Here is a 21,229-nt window from a genome sequence, read left to right on the forward strand (position 1 = left end):
ATCTACATTATATTAAGAGGATTTCACACAAGTTTGATCTTTTCTGGTACATTGGTTTTTGAAAAGATTTTTTCAAATGATTTTTTCCTTTATGTTTCAATGTAAACATTTGATCCCCCTACTATGGCCCAAACCTTCCCTCCAGGGGGCCATGATTTGTACAATTTATAATCTATGCTACCCAAAGAAGCTTTCAAATAAATATCATCTTTTCTGGTCCAGTGGTTCTTAAGAAGTTTTTTAAAGATTTTTTTCCTATATATTTCAAAGTAAAACTTTTGGCCCCACCCTATCCCTGGGACCATGATTTGAACAATTTAGAATCTAAACTATCCTAGAAAGCTTTCATTAAAATTTCATATTTTCTGGTCCAGTGGTTCTTGTAAAGAAGATTTATCAATGATCCCAACCTATTTTGCCTTTTCATGATTATGTCCTCTTGGAAAAGGACCCTTCATCTGAACAATTTAAAATCTTAGAATCCCCTTAACCCAAGGATGCTTTGTGCCAACTTTGGTTAAAATTGATCCAATGGTTTTGAGAGGAAATTGAAAATGTGAAAAGTTTACAGACAGACAGATGCCAGTCAAAAGTTGATCAGAAAAACTCACTTGAGCTTTCATCTCAAGTGAGCTAAAACTGATTAACTTCAGAGGCTGATGAGCTAGTTTTACATGTACGTTAGTGAATTCCCAGAATCCAGCACACAAAATGTTATCAAGTATGAGAGTTGATTACAGTAAAGCAAAGAAATGAAGCCGAGAACCAGCTTAATTCTGCCACTACAATCATTCCTTATTACCTGTAATACTTCCTCATCTGTTGTAAACTGAAAAGGCATTTTGACAAATCATTCTTCATAAACATGCTTTAAAATTCTTAAGATTTAGTGTTCATGGCACGGAACCTATTCACTTTCTTAGCATACTGGTGTCATAAGAAATGACTTACATTGTTTTTGGAGTTGACCACAGCTCCTAATCCAGCTTTATTAAACTGGTCCTCCTGCTGATTTGCGTAACTTCTAAAACATAAAATTTTTACATTTTGTCATGCCAAGATTTAGTTACTGATCTTAAATGAACAGTAGACAATGTTTAATTGAGTTCTTGCCTCACAGATGTGTTGTTACAGATATTTTTTAATTACCCCATTGTCTGTCTATTGGTATCAAAGGACTGTCTGGATTGGGCAAACATATCAAAATCATCATCATTGTGACCTGTGCTCGGCGCTGAATTGCTTCCAATATCTACCAAGAAAACAACAACGTGATTTTTTCTGTACACGTAAAGAGTACAAATCAATCACAATAATACCTAATGGAGACAATAGATATTGCAGAATACAATTTGAATTTATTTCATATTATGTTTTAAGTGACATTATGTAACCCTTGTGCAATTTGGTAAGCACTGTCAACCATGGTGATACATGTATTTTGTAACAACTTTTCCATCTGCCTCTATTCACCTATAGGATTTCTTACCTAGATTGGCCATCTGTGATGTAACTTGTGGGGCCAGCTGTGGGGCTGGGACATGGGTGTCATCCCCTAGGTCAATGAGATTTCCTACAGCTGGGGCAGGCTGTGAAGGGACGGGTCCAGGTGAGGACGCCTGAAAATAAAATGTAGACCTAGATGTTTGTTTGCCGGGTTTTTTGTTGCAGACAAAAATGCATGTCTCCTTTCCCCAATTATTTTTTTTGATCGTCATTTGAGATATGATCCTGAGTCAAGGTCCTGATAGGTCCAGTAAGTCATTAACAATGTTAATCAAAAATAGTTCAGACTTAGATCTGATTAAGGTGACAATGCAGAATGAGTTTATATGACATCTTGTCTGAAAAATTATTATTATCTCTGATATATCAGGCATGTTTTATGGTTTTTTAAATTTACTTATTTCTATGTAATTAGAAATAAAATGTATTATTGGGTTTTGATCAAATATAAATAGAATATCACTAATGCCATTTTTTTTATGTTTTCTTGCATATATGAATAGAGCTTTCTTGAAAAAAATTATCAAGAAAAATTCAGTTAACCGAAACATCTTGCGGTTAACTGATTACCTGTAGCAATTCTGTATTTGATTGCCATCCCTAGTTTAAATATATTTTCTATCATGGTAAAGCACAGTTTTTCTTTTATTACCTAGCATCCTTGATCTTTACAAGAGGCCCAGGGGCCACATCACTCTCCTGAGCACTCTGGCTTGGAAAAAGCAGAAATCAGTTCAGTCTTGAAAAGTTTCGATATAAAAGTGGTTCGAGGGGGTTGGTGGGTGGGTGTTGATTTGAACTTGAATCTATACTTCAAGGGGATGCTTTTTAATTAATATGACAAATAATGGATATGCTGTTCTTAAGAAGACAATTTTTATTGATTTATCATTTGTATTCCTTTGTATAACTATGATCCCCTGTTATGACCCCTCTATTCTCCTGGGGGGTCATGATTTGAACAAAATTTGAATCTACATTACTGAAGGATGCTTCCATTTAAATATGACTAATTATGGCTTTGCTGTTCTTGAGAAGAAGATTTTAAAAGGCTTTGTCCTATGTATTCCTATGTAAAACTTTGATCGCCCATTGTGGCCCCACTCTACCCCTGGGGGTCATGATTTGAACAAACTTGAATCTACACTACTTGAGGATGCTTCCATATAAATATGACTAATCATGGGTTTGTTGTTCTTGAGAAGAAGATTTTTAAAGATTTTTCCTATATATTCCTATGTAAAACTTTGATCGCCCATTGTGGCCCCACTCTACCCCTGGGGGTCATGATTTGAACAAACTTGAATCTACACTACCTGAGGATGCTTCCATATAAATATGACTAATCATGGGTTTGTTGTTCTTGAGAAGAAGATTTTTAAAGAGTTTTCCTATATATTCCTATGTAAAACTTTGATCGCCCGTTGTGGTCCCATCCTACTCCCGGGGGTCATGATTTGAACAAACTTGAATCTACACTACATGAGGATGCTTCACTTAAGTTTCATATTTTCAAGCACAGTGGTTCTTGAGAAGAAGATTTTTAAATGATGCCATTAATTTTTCACAAATTCATGATTATTTCCCCTTGGAAGAAGGCATGGCCCTTCATTTGAACAAACTTGAATCCCCTTTACCCAAGGATACTGTAGATTCCTAAATATACGCGAGGAATTAATTATTGCGTAATTACGCGAGAAGCACCACTCGCAAAATAAAATTTCTCGCTTTTATTTTTATGGTGTTGAAATCGATGTAAAATCCCTTGATCAACCGTCCACTCGCGAATTACTGTTCTCGCTATTTGACGTGAAAGAGCCATTTCGCGATAATAAGTACTCGCGAAAAATAAGGAATCTACAGTACTTTGTGGCAAGTTTGGTTGAAATTGGCCCAGTGGTTCTTGAGAAGAAGATGAAAATGTGAAAAGTTTACGACAACAACGACGATAGCTGCAATAATGTAGCCCTCTCTGATTTTTTTTTTTTTTTTTTTTTGGGAGAGGGCTACAACTCCTTAGGATCTCCGTAATGGTGCTAGTGCAGGAATGATTCACTACCGCACAGATTTCGGCTCAAATTATCAGTAAGTGGGTATTTTATTAACATATCTTACCCGAACTCATAAAATGTAGTTATGCAAGACATGAATTGATCCAAAAATATACAGAACAATCCGTATATCGGTTATTTTTCGTGTATGTCAACATCACAACTTGAATTTATCCGCCATGTTTACTGACCTTGATCGATTTTATTTTGGGACAACCAATGAGAAATTGGGATCTAGGGGAGCTTTTCGTTTAGGATTTCCCTTATTTTAAGCATATATATCACTGTTTATGAAAAAAAAAAATCACATGGGATGCTTTTATTTATTGATGTTTAGTGATATCATACAACACAAACATTTATCAACACAACATTTACTTTATCAAGTGCATCTAAAATTCAAGCGCAAGTCTCTGTACATCACGCGAGAACTGTCATGGCTGCTGAAGAGAACGACTGGTAAACACGCAGATTTATTTTACTTGGTTTTCGCTTATAAAGGGCTATGATGTTGAAAATGAATAAAAATTCCATCTTATTGGAAGTAAGTTGAATGCAAAAACAATTTATTTTGCCTGCAGTCGACCGTATCTAAAAAATATATTTGCACCATTACGGAGATGCAGTGGAATTGTAGCCCTCTCCTGAAAATATCAGATTAAAAAAAAAATTGAGAGGGCTACATTATTGCAGCTACAACGATGACGACAACAACGAAAGACAACGGGCAAATTTCTATCAGAAAAGCTCACTTGAGCCTTCGGCTCAGGTGAGCTAAAAAATAACTTTGAATTTAAGATACACCTCTGGGTCATCAGAAACACTTAAAGTGTCTATAAAGTCAAAATGCAAGTTGAAATGAAATGATGCATCTTTATTAATAAAATACTAATATTCAAATCAAGAGTTCATAAACCATAACATGGAAACTAATTCATTACCTCACTGCCCATTGACAAGTAACCTTGACCTGTTCCAAATGAATTTAGTAAAGATCATGAAACACCATTACGCCAAGGGCAACAAAATACCAAATGATTGCCCAGTGTCCTTGACCTTTGACATCTCTGAGTCTTGATCATCTCAAAGCTTTAGATCAATGGTACATGAGTAATAACATTCTAAGCGTTCAAACCCATTCTAACAAAGCTTTCATGATTCAGGGACTGTACATGATTTCACTACCTCATTGCCCAGTGGACTTGACCTTGGAGATCTGAATTTGAATCTAGATCATGACAAACCTTTAGGTCAATAGTTCAAAGGTAATAACGTAAAACAGTTCAAACCGTTTATAACAAAGGATTCAAGTTATGAGCTGGACTTGATGCTCTGACAGACATATTGACAGGTAGCCAGACAGACAATCATACCAATGCAATATCCCCACCTGTAGTGAGGAAAACCTAATTATATGTATAGACTGTATAAACAACGTGTCATATGTTTGTAATAGGAATGTGCGATTTTATCGATATACCAGTATATTGTGATATTTTATTGCGCGATACATATCGTGATATGGAGACTAATATACTGGTATTTAGAATGTAATTATAAATTCCGTAAATAATTTTTTTTGGGTTCAATTTCTTGAATTACAAATACAGGAATTGTAAAAATGTTGTAAAACAGTAAAACAATTGCATCCTAGCATCCAAACATGCTTTTTTAGTACCGGTATATAAATAAAAATGAAAAAAGTGCAGATATGTTATTCACACTTTATTTATAAGAAAAATCATGGACATTCATTTAAAATCAGAGTAAAAAGAATGTGTAAAAATATCATATTATTGTGATATTTAAAAAAAAAATTGTGATAAATCGCGATACAAAATGTTTGGCGATACCATCTCTAGTTTGTAATGAACACAATCGGAGCATACACATATGAAGCAAAATACTCCATCAGAAACAAAAGTAGTGCTATAGAATCCTCTAGCACAGTGAATTCACTTCTCATCTAAAAAATGGACTTTTTACAGAGAAGAATAAGAACTTTAGCTCATTTTAATTCAATGTTCTATAGTGGCAGTTGAAAGATCATTAAATTCATACCATTTAATCTTCAAAATTAAAGTGTTTTTCTATCTGTAAGTCTGTAGGAGGGGATACTGACCTGTTCATATGAGGGTGGTGACACACTTTCGGAGGGTAAGGGTTCTGAGGGCTGGGAGGACTGCTGCCCGGATTGTCCCGTTCGATATCGTTCAAACCGCTCGTATCTCAGAAACACGTTATTCATGTCATCATTAATGCGTAAAAGCTCATCTATTAAACAAAATGTATGAAAAGGAAAATTACTTCATAATATTTAGTTGACTAAAGAAATTAAGACAACATAAAACTTTCTGGATTCAAATTTAGTAAGAGCCTAGACCACCACCTAAGCATAATCCTGAGAATCCTCAGAATTGTTCATCTTTCTCTCTTTATATGACAATATTATGAGCAAATAATTGCATGTTTTCATTTTTGATGAAATCTTTATTTTGAGGAAAAAACCCATGCCCTTTGGTCTCAAGGACCCAAAATATCCTGGAAAACGCTTGATCAACCTAAAGCATAGATACGAAAATTGGACTTGAAGCAAAACATGTTATTCCCAGAAACACTCCCTGTCTACCTCTTCATCAGAGAAATTTTTAATATAAATTATAAAATACCCTACCCTTATTTTTTTTTTTTTTTTTTGGCTATTGCCAAAAAATTCTATTTTTAGCAAAAAAACCCACACCCTTAAAGTTTTCTTTTCTGACCCCACTTCATTAGAACAATACACTGTATAGATATAAACATCTAAATCCTAAGCATCTGAAAGTAATTGCCAAAAATTTTATTCAAAGCAACAGTACAGTACAGGCAACGCGGATCCCGTATTAGACCGCGTCCCCTCGGTGGTGTGTTAATCCTTTCCGCGTTACACCGTCGCGGGTTTTGATCGCGGTACTCCCTGCGACCGTGTTTACACCGCGGCGGGATCAGCTACCGTTTTTGTTCAGCTTAGAGTTGTTACCTGTAAAGTGTTTGCGATTTTTCATCGCGACGAAAAAGGGGGGAGGGGGTAATTTATTGAAGATCATGGCCTACATTATATCGTGAATATCATTAAATGAATTTTTGATTTAATTCTAAGTTATATCAAATTGTATAATAATTATTTATTTCCTATGTTTTCTATCAACATCCACTCAAGATTAATTATTTCTCATATTTAAAGAAAGTATATATAGCTAGTACGTGTGGTAAAATTCGATGAAATACATGTACATGTATCATCAGCTCATTTACTGTAAATAATTATTTAAAATTAATAATTCCAACATAAATTATCTTGAAATCGCTAAATAATTCACCTTATAATACCTTATAACAGTAGCATTAGATACTTTTTAATGCCATCGTTTCTTTATGCATTGCAATGCAGTGTCCACGATTAGACCGTGCAGTTACGTTCTCGGTTACATGAAGCTAATGCGTTTATTTTTCTGCGAGATTCGATCATATTCGGTCATTGGTTTCTTAAAAATAAAATATGCCTTTATATATATATATCTGATTTAATTATTAGAATGAAAAACGATGATAGATAGAGATGGTAACAGTATTAAGCACGTATACATTTAGGAATATGTTGCACCTTTAACTGCTAATATTATGCGTTAAACATGTAAGACTGTAGAATTAATATCAACATGACCTTTTTTTCGTCATTGTTGTTAATAAAATCATTAAATCCTATATATTTAGGATAATTTCATAGCTAGTTTTTCCATTTTCTTTCTTTTTGAAAATAATATGATCATGCTCATCAGTATTTTCATTTACACGCATCGTCAAATCGGAAAGACACTCTTTTACCAGCTGATTTTGGGCACTTAAATAATTTGAACATACAACACAAAAAAAATTATTATATTCAGAGACAAAATGTGTTAGTGCGATAGGCTACGAGTTTTCAGGTGTCTGTGTACCGGTAACTGGCCATTACCCCAACGAGATACCTGCAAAACCTTCAGATTGCGTAATATTACATCGTGAAGCAATATTGGCGATCTGATAAATAAATGTCCTGTAAGCAGTTAGATTTTTTTTAGTAAAATAGTGTCTGTGGCTGTTACTGTTTCCGTGTTTTTCAGAAAATCGATCGTAGAATTGGACAATCAAAGTCCACAACTGGTCAGTAAATTGATAAATTGGATACAGTATAATATTATCTGTTCACAGAAACGATTACTTTAATTTGAAACTGAAAAAAAAAATTCCAGAAGCAATTCATTTCATTGAATATTTTGTTTTAATCGATGGACTCAATAAATCAATGAACTGATTGAAGGAAAAACGATGCACGTGCCGTAACATTCTGTACGGCTTTTTCTTTCTTTTGTTTAAATTCTACTTACATACCATATGCACATGTAACATATTTAAACATAAACATAAATATCAAGCTCTTTGGCATTTATAGAAAATAGTAATGAAACATATTGATTTGATTTATTTTATTTAAAGTCTATTAATTTGTTTTAAAAGTATGATTGATCTTTTTCCTTTAATACACTCATGGAAAAAAAATGGCAAGTATGTATTGACTCGCGTTAATTTCATGGTTGTAATTTCATTTAAAAATGAAGAAATAATGAAACATTGAAGGGACCGGTGTGTTGTATGGCTAGACAACGCCTTGCACATTCCCAGATACTCTAGGACAGGTGTGAAACCCCCAGGGCATGCCGTTTCCTGCTCTTGGTCTGCTAATCCATATACACAGGATATGATCGCGATTAATACTTAATACACAAAGAAACAGAATATATTCAAGTAAACTTAGCGTTTTAATTTTTCTTTTCTTCGCACATTGAGAATAAGAAGTTTAAGTGTTATACCTCCCCCCCTCCCCTGGTTAATTGTTTTGTGGAATTCATCACCATGCACATCCTAACTTCTGTAATTGGAGAAATAATTAAATTAAAAACAAAACATTTTTTACCAGTAAGAAGAAGTAAATATTGAGGAAAAAAAAATTATGTTATATTTTATCGATATCTTGTATAAAGTTCACGTGCCCTCACCATCGATTATTACAGCTTTTCGGTCATTCGACAATTTCAGAGAAATGCTTGCAAATTTATATTTGAAATTAATTAAATGAATTATACTGTTCTAAAGTAAATTCTACTGTTCTTTGGTAAAAATACAAAAAACATAAACAGTATTAATATACATGTAATGTATTTTTTTTTTTACCTCATAGGAATGCTGAAAACTGCTAATCGGAACTCGCACTGACTATTGTTTAGCACGTGTATGTAACAGTATAATTGCAGTTCGCATATAATTTGAAGAGAGGTTTTAAAAATTTAGAACTTATATTTTCCGACATTAAAATTTGTCATGCTAAACTCTCAAATGACACGGCTTATAAATAGTTTTCTTGATAGTATTTAAAACAAAAGGTTCTCTTTAGTATTGACATATAATTTTAAAAAAAATAATTATTTAAAAAAAAAAAAAAAAACGTTTAAAATATCTTTTGCAGCTTTACAAATTCTTTTTTGGAGTATGTTCATTATTTTCACCTCACTGTTACAAAATAAAAGAAAATACTTTCATAATACATACACTGCAGAACTTGATTTTTGTTTTTTTTTTAATTCCTGTTCGGGGAGATAACTCCCGTTTGTTTACGATACTAATTGATCGATGATTTAACCGCGGCGGGGACAGGTAGGTGATGAATTTCCCGCGGAGGGAACGCGGTTTACCTGTCTCACCTGGCCAAATCCCGCGTTGTGTTTATACCGCGACGGGGCGCGGGAAATACGGGATCCGCGTTGCCTGTACTGTAGTTATCCTTTGACCCCCGAAACCAATTGTAGATTCTCAAGTTCATGCACAGAAATCCATAGCCTAGTTTGAGCAACAAAGGCACCTGTTACCAAGTGACCCGATATCACCAGCCATGACCTTGACATTTGATTAGACCTTGAACTCATTCAAGCATTTATCTCACTAAACCTGCTAAATAATATCACATGGAAATTCTAAGATTTGATCTGATGAGTATTTTTGTATAAGTATTACTCCTCCCAGATAGTGAGACAGAAGAACAGATGTCGGTGATCAACAATTCAACATATGTGTGACAAAAAAGTCATGTGACTTACTTGTAGCCTCCTCATTAGCTATTTTGTCTATTAATTCCACCAATCGCTGCTGCATCTGTCTGTTTGTCCTGTTGAGTTCTTGTAAGAGCTCTAGATCTGAAGGGTCAATATTAGAAGGAGACAGTTCCGTTAACATCTCACTCATTACTCGGAGGTTACCTTGGACTACGTTTAGCTCTGTTTTTAACTTGGTCATCTGCTCCGCTGATGGGTTGACAGGACCAGTGGGGACTTGGGTGGGTGGGGACACTGGAGCCTGCTGGGGCTACAATAGAGGATACAGCTATTAAAGATCTGTTTGAGCCTCTGATAAGCAAGTTACAATACTGATCAAAAAGGACATGTAATGATATTTCCTTATCATTTTTTACAAATGAAATACATAATACATTTACTTGATAACTTATCAATATCATAATGCCTTTTTCTACTGATCAATTTCACCTGATCACCAAGCCCATGTAATGAAGAACCAAGATGTACAATAAATGAAAGAAAATTATTCTGTATAAAATGCATAATGAAAAATATTCACTGAACATCATACTTCTTTCTTAAGAACAACATATAAACAGGTACAATATAGAGACAATGGCTAGGGTGAGACAGAAGCAGTATACAGGGCTATCAATCAAACAATAAGATTTCCCTGATCTATCATTCCAGGTTACCATTTTGTATTAGCCAAATAAATATTCCGCAGAGGATTTCAGCACAAAATAAATGACCAGTTGGCAGTAGATTTGGAGTTATATGTGAGTGTGAGACAGGAATAATCAATATTTCAATGGAAGCTGACACAAACAGCAGGTAGATACCACAGGTGAATCATAGTCTCCTAACAAGTCTTCACCTTGTGACCAACGTACACTAAAAATAACCACAGTCTCTTCATATTTGCTTCATAAACCAGATTTTTTCCCCCACTGATAATTATCTATTAAGTATTTATGTAGCATAAAAACATCTAAGGCTTAGCTTTCACAATCTATAATTTCTGGAATTGTATTTTGAATCAAATATTTACAGAAAACTTCTTTTGTCCTTTTGATAGAAATAGAAGCTCAATTACCCAGGGTAAACAACTATGAAGGAAGAAATTTTAAATCAAATATACATGTAACACTAATTAAGTTAATGCAAAGGACACTACTTATATTAACAGATAAAATCATGGTGCTTAATTTAATTCATTAAACAAGAGGAACATGGGCCACAATGCTCATCTGAATTACTTTGGCCCAACTAATGTTCCTGAGAATTTAAAAAGAATTCCATAAAAATTTGACCTCATCCTGCATCTCCAAAGAGGTCATGACCTAAAAGAAATTGATCCACACAACATGGGGATGCTTCAGTGTCAATATGACAATGGTGACAACATGTCATTGCTAATATGAAGTTATTTTACAAATATTTTACCAGTATACATTCATTTGTAAAATATGATCCCCAATTTTAACCAAAGTGACACAATCCCAGGGTCCATAATTTGAAGAGTTAGTAGTTTTCAGCTTAGGAGAGCTAAAATATGAGTCAATCAACATAAAACTTGATCTGTAACTCATCAACATCAAGAGACATACCAATAATCAAAAACATAAATCTAGAAAAACGGTGAACTATTAAAAAATTTCAAAGTCTAAGGGCCATAACTGTTGTTAAAATAGCTCATTTAACAAAAAACTCAAACTTGATTATCAGTATCAAGAGATATACCAAAAATCAGCTCATCTACAAGCACAGTAAAAAAGTCCAAAAAATATCTATGGAATGACAGAATGATGGAGTGACAGAATGATAGAATGATGGAATGACAGAATGATAGAAAGGGACAATACTACATACCATAGCCATTTCATGGTAGGAACATAAAATAACCTGAATCCACATAACTTGTGGGAATGATTAAATATTAATATGATTTACTGTAGTCCTGCTATTCTTAAAAACTCTTTTTTTTTTTTTTAAATTTTCTATTTATTCCCATACAAATATAAACTTTGACCCACTATTATGCCTCCACCTAACCCAATGGGACCATGATAAATTTGGCTCAAAGTTATGAAATAAGAAAAAAAATAAAAGACAAGTAGCACTTTTAATTATTCAAGGTGTTTTACTATTTTCCAGTAACTGACAACATTGATTAATGAATTTATCAGGTTACTCTTTTTTGGGGGGGAGGGGGGATGGGGGGTTGTAACAATGGCAACATATTCATTGTAATTAACCTTGAGGTACTGTGAGCACTGACTTCACAAAATGATACCCCCACTCCCCCCCCCACCCCCCCCCCCCACCCCCCCACACACACACTCCCATTTGAGTATAATGGCATAGTCCATTTTTTGTTGAGAAACCCTAAATATCTGTCCAATCAGAGAACACAAAATGAGAGATATATAATAGCACTATGCAATAAAGATTCTGTGAAAGTCTTATTTAATCTTATTCAGTGGTATAGAAGGAGTTGTGGATAAGAGATGGGTAACCCCAAAGTGTTACAGATATATAGACGTACAGACGAAAGGACCTATGGATGGAAGAACAAACACCCCTACCACTATATACCCCCCTTCCACTTTTCATGTGAGGGGTATAAAACCATTAAAGAACAAGAGATGTTTGTAAAACACTTATGCCCCCCTCAAATAATTGGAATTTTTCTAAGTCCAAAGGGGATAACTCTGTCAAAAATTGCTCGATCATACCCAAAACAGAACTAGACCTAGATATTCTTATGATAAATCTGTATACCAAATTTCATTTCAGTATGTGCAACCTCTGTGAAGAAAATGAATGAAAACTGTTGATGGACCAACAGACAGACAGACAAACAGACAGACAGACCAACCTACCGACAGACAGCAGCAAAGCAACATGCCCTCCCTTCTTCGAAGGGGGGCATAAAAATTTGGTAACTACAAGGTTGTCCCTAAGACCTGGGGGCCTGGTAATTTTCCCGTCGAAAGTGACATTATCCCCCCGTTATTCTGGTATTCCACCTCAATCCTCTCTTAGGAGAGGAACCCCAGACTCCTTTCTACTTTTTTTTAATGTCCCCTGATGTATTTCAAATCTTAGAGATAAACCTGTAACTTCATGTCAACTGCCAAGTATTATTCACTATTCAGACATAAATTATTGGAGAATAAGCATTTTATTATATAAACATATATTTCTTAAATTCTGAGTGAACTCTGTTCTTTGATGGATGAACAGTTGGTTAAACAAACAACAAACTACAATACAATAGAGAATCAGACCTTATCTACTGGGCTTGTGCTGACTATATATTTGCTCTGTAAAATGTTTAATCAAATGTCAACTTTCATGCTCAATATGATCATTTAAGAAAAACATATTAAGCCTTATAATCATCTCTATTGTTTAGAATTATCTTAGAAGAAAGTTGTATTCTATCAGTTGTTAAAATTACAAAGCTCTGCCTTTATTTTGTGTAATTTTATAGATCCTCAGATAAGGCATAGAGGTTTCATGAAAGCATTTTTCCGGATTTCCATACCCTTCAAACGTTTGCTGGTATAGGTTCCACTTAATGGACTTTTGCAGGAAGCATTGACTTTTACAGTCGATGGCTTACTTTGACATTTAAACCTGCCTAATGTATGGAGGTACGGAATTGATAATAGACAAGAAAACCTTAATAGTGGTTATAGGTATGGTGTTAGGGGCACTTACATGATGCAATCAATGCAAGAGATGATGGGAGGCAGAATTACATATTAACTTATAAATTACCTTATTTGAAAGGGGTAGTATCTCCTTTCAATCTCAGTTTCTGGAGGAATCAAATAAGGAAGAAAAAAACATTCCGGAAGGAAAACTAAGCAAGAGTTGGTCAATTTGGGAAGAGAGGGGTTGAGGGTAGGGTGGTTGCCGTTCCCTTCCTAGACGACATAATATGTGCTTCGAAATGACCCATTATCATCGTTTAATTAACTGTTAAGGAGGGATTCTCATCTGGTTTCTGACTAGATGAGATATTCAAAGTATATTCATTTATAGGTCTAATACTTTTAGATGTAAGGGATTTAAAAAATCATATTTTTCTTTCCTCATCATAGTTGTACAAGTCAAAAAAGAAATGGTAAACTGAATTTGAAATATAGCAGGGACTATATTTTTGGCGGAACGACAGCGTATGAAAATATCTCCTTTTCTGTTTCTTAACATTACTATAGAACAATGAATTTCGTTAAAATCTTTAAACAATCAAAGACTTTACAAAAAATTTTAAATGCAAGTAAAATTGATAATAGGGGATTAAGCTTCCAATCTAAGTATAGATTTGAGCAAAAAATCTGTAAACAGTGTTTTTTCTCACTAAGTAAACGGTCAAAACTTTTTGTATTTGTATCAGTTTGTATCTTTATATGACTACTTTAAAATTACCATAATATATGAAAATAAGAAAAATTTAAATATACGAAGCATATTAAAATAACTAATATATCCTAAAAATTTAAGAAATATAGAGGAAATTTGGATTAGCCAATATCTATTTTAGTTGAATTATTCATTTGGATTTGGTAGTATCATCTGAAAGACCTTATATGGTAGTACATGTATCTTTTTATGCAAAAAAAGAAAAGTATTTAAACTTTTGAAATAGAAGTACAGTAGGCATTGCATGAACGGCAACAGTAACTTTTTATTTTTATTGTGAAGGAAAAAGATAATGACCTTGACCTGACCTTGCTTCTAAAATAAATGGTCAAATTTAATCTAATTGATACCATCACCCAGTGATAATGTCTTCTTGAATCTGTGAAAAATTCATTAATTTTTAAAAACAAGAAATATGAGAAGAATCCCTCCTTAAGCATAATATTAATATCGCAAAAGAGCTTCCATATACTGTCCTAGTGTAAAAGTAAGCCGTTGATTGTAAAAGTCAGCGCTTCTCGCAAAAGTCCAATGGGCAGGTAGATAATCTAGGCATCAGAGAAAGGGAAAACTCAACAGAAGATGACAAAGATGAAGTTTTAGCCATTTTAAACATCTCTAAAAAGTATTGATACCTGCATTTGTTTTCATCAAGGTTGACAAGCTCACTTAAGCCATAAGCTATATATATTCAAATGTCTTATTGATTTCCACTGACTAACCAATCAAAAACATTTATATGTGTGGACAAAAGACAATATAAAGCTATAATTTGAAAAATGAAAATGTTATCAAATTTTTCTCCATTGAATATTTTTTGGCCGGTATAATTAAGATTTTGGGTAAAAGTACCGAGTACCAGCTGATTTTGAAAGCCCTGCACTGGGTGCCTGGTTTTATAAAATCTATGTGAAAACTTTACATAAATGTACATTCTGTAACATTAATACTGTACCCACAGTTTATAGGAGTGAAACGGTTCACCGCGGTATTTTTTCTCGGTTTGATACATTGTGAAAATCTCTAATTTTCTGTTCGGATCATTTTTCGGCTGGGATCATTATTCAGTCGGGTTTGGCATAAGGTAAAACACGTTACTCAGTATAAGTAAGAATAGAAAACGAAAATTTTTGAGGACTGATAGTTTGTAAAATAATTCTTATTAATTTCTTCTAGTCAATTTGCAAATAAAATTTGTAAATTAAGTGACTAGATTTAGTAAAAGAAAGCATAAAACAACGTTGAATTTGTTTCCTTCTATCAAAATGTATCGTATCGAAAATAACCGTACCAAGACAACATTATACAATACATATCGAACTGTGAAGGAGGTGTATCGTTTCACCCCTAACAGTTTAGCACTGAAGAAAAATTGATACTCACAGCTCTAGTGTATTTAATACTACCCACAGTTTAGCACTGAACAAAAATTTATACTCACAGCTCTAGTTGACGGTCTTAATCGACTTAATCCTGGGTCCACCTCCGCTGTGCTCTGTAATTAAAATACTATGATACAATCTTGGGAAATAAATCTACAAATCTTATAATGTAATACTATCAAGGAAAATAACTCTTATGACCTTATAATGTAATACATGTATACATGTACAATTACAGGATTACAGGAAATATTTCTGCAAACCCTATAAGATAATACAATCCAGGGAAAATACTATTTTCTAGTAACTAAACTGTTTGTTGAATGGAATGACTTCAGCTTTGCCATGGTCAATTTTTCTTATTTACGTAGTAATATTAGTTATGATCATTTTTTTACCAAGGCAAGCTACTAACAAATAAGTTGATGCTACAAGGATTTCAACAACCCTGTTTAAAGTCAGCTTTTCAGAAATTCTATGATCATTATAATGACCTTATTTGTAATTACAGCCTAGTGTTGGATTGTATTTTGTCTGACATGTTTTATACTATTTGTTAGGTCATTGCTTTTATACTAAATATCACTACAAAGTATTCCATATTCCTGATCAACATATAGGGATCACAGCGGGTGTGACCAGATAACAGGGAATGCTTACTCCTCCAAGTCACCTGATCCCATCTTTGGTGTTTACAGGGGTCCATGTTTTTAAAAACAGAAAAATCATTTCCAGTAGACAATGTCATTTGATTTGTCAATTCCTATTGCATTTTTTTCATTTTCCTAAATTTTGTTGTCAGAGAATTATGCATTACCATAGCATCATTATATGATATATAACAGAATGACCCCAATATAATTCCTCTCAGCCCCTTAAATTTCAAAATGGACCCATCATTTTATGAATAGTGGGGCTATTGGCCCCACCTGTTGTTTGGCCTTACCAGGCACTGTTATCTTCACATTTTACATTCTATAAACACTATTACATGTTTGCAATATAATCTGGGGAATTAGTATTAAAATCTGAATAATACAATACAATCTGGTAAAATAACTCTACAAACCCTATGTTACAATACAGGCAGTGGGCATAACTCTTTTATAAACCTTATAATATGGTAAAATCACATGAAATAACATTCATACTCATTTATATACAATTCAGTTTTTTTTCTATTACTTGATCATTTAAAAGTGATTTGAGCAAGAGTAGCCTACCCTGGCTGGTGTATGGATGGGTGCCATGTGGTCAAGATCTGTCATAGGAAACTCTATTCCTTTTGCCTTCAGATCCTGGTAAACTTTGTCTATCTCCTTCAGTTCAGGAGTCCCTCTGAATGCATCTGCCCATGTCTGAGTAAAAAAGGTTAAAGGTCAAGTTCAAAGCCTGGCACATAGTTTTATAGTATTTTTGAAAGATCTTGTCATATTCAAGTATTTATATGCTAAAATTTAAGCTTTACCTTCCGTAATTCAAAAGTTAATGCATTTTTCTTAAATATCTTTAAAAAGAGTATGTCTAAGATCAAGGCAGCAAAATATCACATCTTTATTCCTCTTGGTTCAAAAGATAATCAAAAAAGTATTGATTGAAGTGTCTCTACTCTGCAGACAATAAAAATTAATAATAATAATTCTCAACATTCTTTTGCATTAATTTACCTGAATAAGACTTAGAACTTTTTCTTGAACTGCTTGTGGTGGGTCATACTTTGGACCAATAACTTTGATCAGATCCGACAGGAAATCTTTGTTTGCCACCTGGAGGTGAAATCTTCTGCCACAGTTCTTTACACACGTTTCTAGACACTGCAAGATTCAAATCATGTAACCCATCTATTGTTTATTGGGTATTTAGGAATCAAAGGTTGTTCATAAACATGATTTACTTACAGTTAGCGTGTACATGACCGCCGTGTGGTTCTTCCCCATATTTTGTGATAACCTCTTTCTGATTGCTCGAGCAGCATCCTTAGGACTAAAAAATAAAAACAAAACTATATAAATATCATAATTATAATTATAACTTAATTTACAAACAACTTTAGCGTACTGTAAATGTGGTTATTACGACGATTTGAAAATGTGACCATTTTATTTAGAAGAAGTTTGATGAGTGTTAGTTTTAATAAAGTTTCGGTTTTCTATAGGGTTACTTTTCTTTGATATTACACAAATTTCACAAACTGCACAAAGCAAAATGCATATGGCTATTTTTTCAATCAAACAAAAAAATGGTACAGGCAGATTATCTATTCGAAATAAATATATTGCATGTGAAAGCTATCACTTCACTCATTCAAATATTAAGGAGTTGAAATCACTGATTTCAAAAGCCCCAGCTATCAGGATTGTAAATAAGTATACTACAAAGCCACTTTTGTCATGCAATTATGATTGTAAAATTTTATTAAATAATTTGTTTCCTCTACTTTTGTTTTTATCGAGCTGTCAGCATGACTGATTGCCTGGGGTGACGAGATAGGTTACCATAAATATGTATAAAAACCTTTAAAGGCCAAGCTTACAAGAACGATAAGATAAATTCAGTCAAGCTCCAAGTTATAAAAGTACATAGTTTATTTCTTTCTTCCTTTATACTATAAATGGGTGGAATCTGATTATAATTAATAAATAAATACATGATTGTAAGGCCAGGTAAAATTAAACTTTAGATTCTCATCCCCGCCCACCCCTCTCAAAATGCCCCGCCCCGTTGTTTTTTATTTTGGTTTTTGTGTTTCAAAAGTATTCGCATGTATTTTTACTCAGCAAGAATCACAGTCAAAATTTAAGAGTTATCTCCCGTCTTTATTAAAGTGTGGTGCTATTTATAGCACAAAAGCCATGTGAAGAATGGAGAAAAATGGGCAATAAAAGCAGTTTAAATATGTAGGGAAAAGATAATTTGCCAGGATAGAGATGGCAGAAAAGCAAAAATAACATAAATACATCTAGATACCATCACTGGCGTGAGCAAGTTTTAAAAGAGATTTTAACCAAGTAAAAACAGACGAAGAAAATGACATATCTGGTCAAGGTATAACTTAATAATAATTGCCAGTTGTATGTGATTTTGTATTTAAAAAAAAAAAAAAGATCGTCGGCAGACTTTAGAGGAGAATAATGCTAAGGAAATGGTAAATCTTAAATCTGTTGAGCATAGGCTTTTCAGTAGAATATTTTACAGTTTTAGACGGCCGATCCTGTTTTGCAAAAATGACATTATTTTAATGTTGAACGTGTCAAGTCTCAAGAATGAAAGTATGAGGACAGTGGAAATCTGTGATATTTCACACAAAACAAAAGGAGTTGTTGGTAAAACTAAAAGGTATTTGGAGAAAGGCTGAAGTAGTGACTACTACATACACCATATGCAATTTATTGGGATCCGCACCCAATTTTGTGTGGGGTGTGCTGTATTTGTATACTTGAAAATTCATTAATAAAAACTATAAATATTTAATATTCTATAACAAGAATCTTCGATAGATATTTAAAAGAATAAACAATAAAATATATTCATATTGGCATTAACATAATGTGAAAATTTGTGTACTAAGAAGAGTGTTATGTAGATATTTTCAATAACAAGAGGCCCATGGGCCTTAACGGTCACCTGAGTATAATACAACAATTTAGAAGTTAAATACACTGATAGATGAAGCTTTGTTGCCCTAAAGCAAGAGAAGTAGGAAGATCAGGATCAACAAAATAATTAGTCTAGTATTCAGTGTCAACTCATATATTAAGTTCTAATCTGTCCCCCACTTAACACTATCACCATGCAGACTATTAACAAACTATTAGTGCTTCTGTACTATTTTTAAACCCATATTAAGACCTCTAGCATTGACCTCTCTTACGGTCTTTGAAGAACCTTTAATAAGATAAGTTATTTTTGTCTCATTTTTATTTATCTATTACTTACAGGTCTACCTGATTATTAAAACTAAGAAAATACTTTTTGAATTATATGATAAACATTCTTGCATAACTATCTTATTCTATTAACCTTTCAAATACATTATTTACAGTGATTAATTATCAAAGGTGAATGGAAAAGGGGAATAACTTCTCTCAGTAGAATACAAATTAATAAAGCCCTGCCCAGGACTAGAATGCTTAGACAAATGGTCCAGATGTTCAAAAATCTGGTAGAAATACGCTTACTTATATCATTTAAACTTTTACTCTGTTTTCTTCCTATATGCCCAGAAGCAGAGAAGAATTTCACAGGCACAATGCATTTTCACTACAGATTCAACAAAGCCTTACCCTAACACCAGAACCCAAGACCAAGGGTCAAGAAATTTACAAATTTGGAAGAGTTACCCTCATCATCATAACTATGGACTTCGAAGTATTAACACTTTTCCACTATATTATCAAAAGCCCCCCCCCCCCCCCTTATGCCAGAACCCCTGACCCTAGGACCACAAGATTTAAAAATTCTGTTCGAAGCTCGCATTTTCATCATAGCTAAGCAATTTATTTATCAGCTCAACGCTAAGGAGCAGACAGGATTAATTAATGATTAATTAATAGAATTAATGCTTTTTCAATATATAATCAATAGAGCCCCCCCCCCCCCCTTCCTCAAGAACCCCAAAAACTGAGGCCATATATTTAAAAATTTTGTAAGAGGCATCCTTGCCTATCATAATCATGCACTTAGTTTGTTTAAATAATCTCCAGTAGCAGAGAAGAAGATTTTCAAAGAATCAATGCATTTTCACTATATAATGAATAGAGCCCCACCCTAACACCAGAACCCCTGACCCTGGGACCATGAAATTCACAATTTTTGAAAAGGCATCCTTGTCTATCATAATCATGCACTTAGTTTGTTTAAATAATCTCCAGTAGCATAGAAGAAGATTTTCAAAGAATCAATGCATTTTCACTATATAATCAATAGAGCCCCGCCCTAACACCAGAACCCCTGACCCTGGGGCCTATCATAATCATGCACTTAGTTTGTTTAAATAATCTCCAGTAGCAGAGAAGAAGATTTTCAAAGAATCAATGCATTTTCACTATATAATCAATAGAGCCCCACCCTAACACCAGAACCCCTGACCCTGGGACCATGAAATTCACAATTTTTGAAAAGGCATCCTTGCCTATCATAATCATGCACTTAGTTTGTTTAAATAATCTCCAGTAGCAGAGAAGAAGATTTTCAAAGAATCAATGCATTTTCACTATATAATCAATAGAGCCCCGCCCTAACACCAGAACCCCTGACCCTGGGACCATGAATTCCACAATTTTTGAAAAGGCATCCTTATGCATCATAACCATGCACTTTGTTTGTTTAAATAATACCCAGGAGCAGAGAAGAAGATTTTCAGAGAATTAATGCATTTTCACTATATAATCAATAGAGCCCCGCCCTAACATCAGAATCCCTGACCCAGGGGCGATGGCTTTCACAATTCTGGAAGAGGCCCACCTCCTCATCATAACTATGTACTTAATTTATCACCTTAATGCCCAGGAGCAGAGGAGAAGATTTTCAGAGAATTAATGCATTTTCACTATATAGTCAATAGAGCCCTGCCCTAACACCAGAACCCCTGACCCTGGGGCCATGAATTTCACAATTTCGGAAGAGGCATTCTTGCTCTTCATAACTATGTACTTAGTTACTTTATTTAATACCCAGGAGCAGAGAAGAAGATTTTCAAAGAAATAAT

The 21,229-nt window shown here is 33.9% G+C and overlaps 1 protein-coding gene across 4 annotated transcripts in view; it reads right to left on the bottom strand.

Moving 5' to 3' along the window:
• Positions 1 to 21,229, bottom strand: part of LOC133199602 (TOM1-like protein 2) — a 70,068-nt gene that overhangs the window by 30,366 nt on the left and 18,473 nt on the right. For 2 of the 4 annotated variants that reach the window (XM_061335443.1, XM_061335441.1), the window contains exons 3-12: positions 17,421 to 17,505; positions 17,190 to 17,336; positions 16,746 to 16,880; positions 15,582 to 15,635; positions 9,728 to 9,992; positions 5,680 to 5,831; positions 1,490 to 1,619; positions 1,150 to 1,252; positions 952 to 1,024; positions 803 to 829 (exon numbers count right to left, since the gene is read on the bottom strand). In XM_061335443.1, the coding sequence (XP_061191427.1) occupies positions 803 to 829; positions 952 to 1,024; positions 1,150 to 1,252; positions 1,490 to 1,619; positions 5,680 to 5,831; positions 9,728 to 9,992; positions 15,582 to 15,635; positions 16,746 to 16,880; positions 17,190 to 17,336; positions 17,421 to 17,505 (1,171 nt within the window). The remainder of the gene's footprint in view (positions 1 to 802; positions 830 to 951; positions 1,025 to 1,149; positions 1,253 to 1,489; positions 1,620 to 5,679; positions 5,832 to 9,727; positions 9,993 to 15,581; positions 15,636 to 16,745; positions 16,881 to 17,189; positions 17,337 to 17,420; positions 17,506 to 21,229) is intronic. The other 2 variants (XM_061335442.1, XM_061335444.1) reach the window with 1 other exon arrangement.

This window comes from Saccostrea echinata, unplaced genomic scaffold, assembly GCF_033153115.1.
Source record: "Saccostrea echinata isolate AGI-Se365-2 ecotype Australia unplaced genomic scaffold, CSIRO_AGI_Sech_v1 ptg000034l, whole genome shotgun sequence".
Lineage (NCBI taxonomy): Eukaryota > Metazoa > Mollusca > Bivalvia > Ostreida > Ostreidae > Saccostrea > Saccostrea echinata.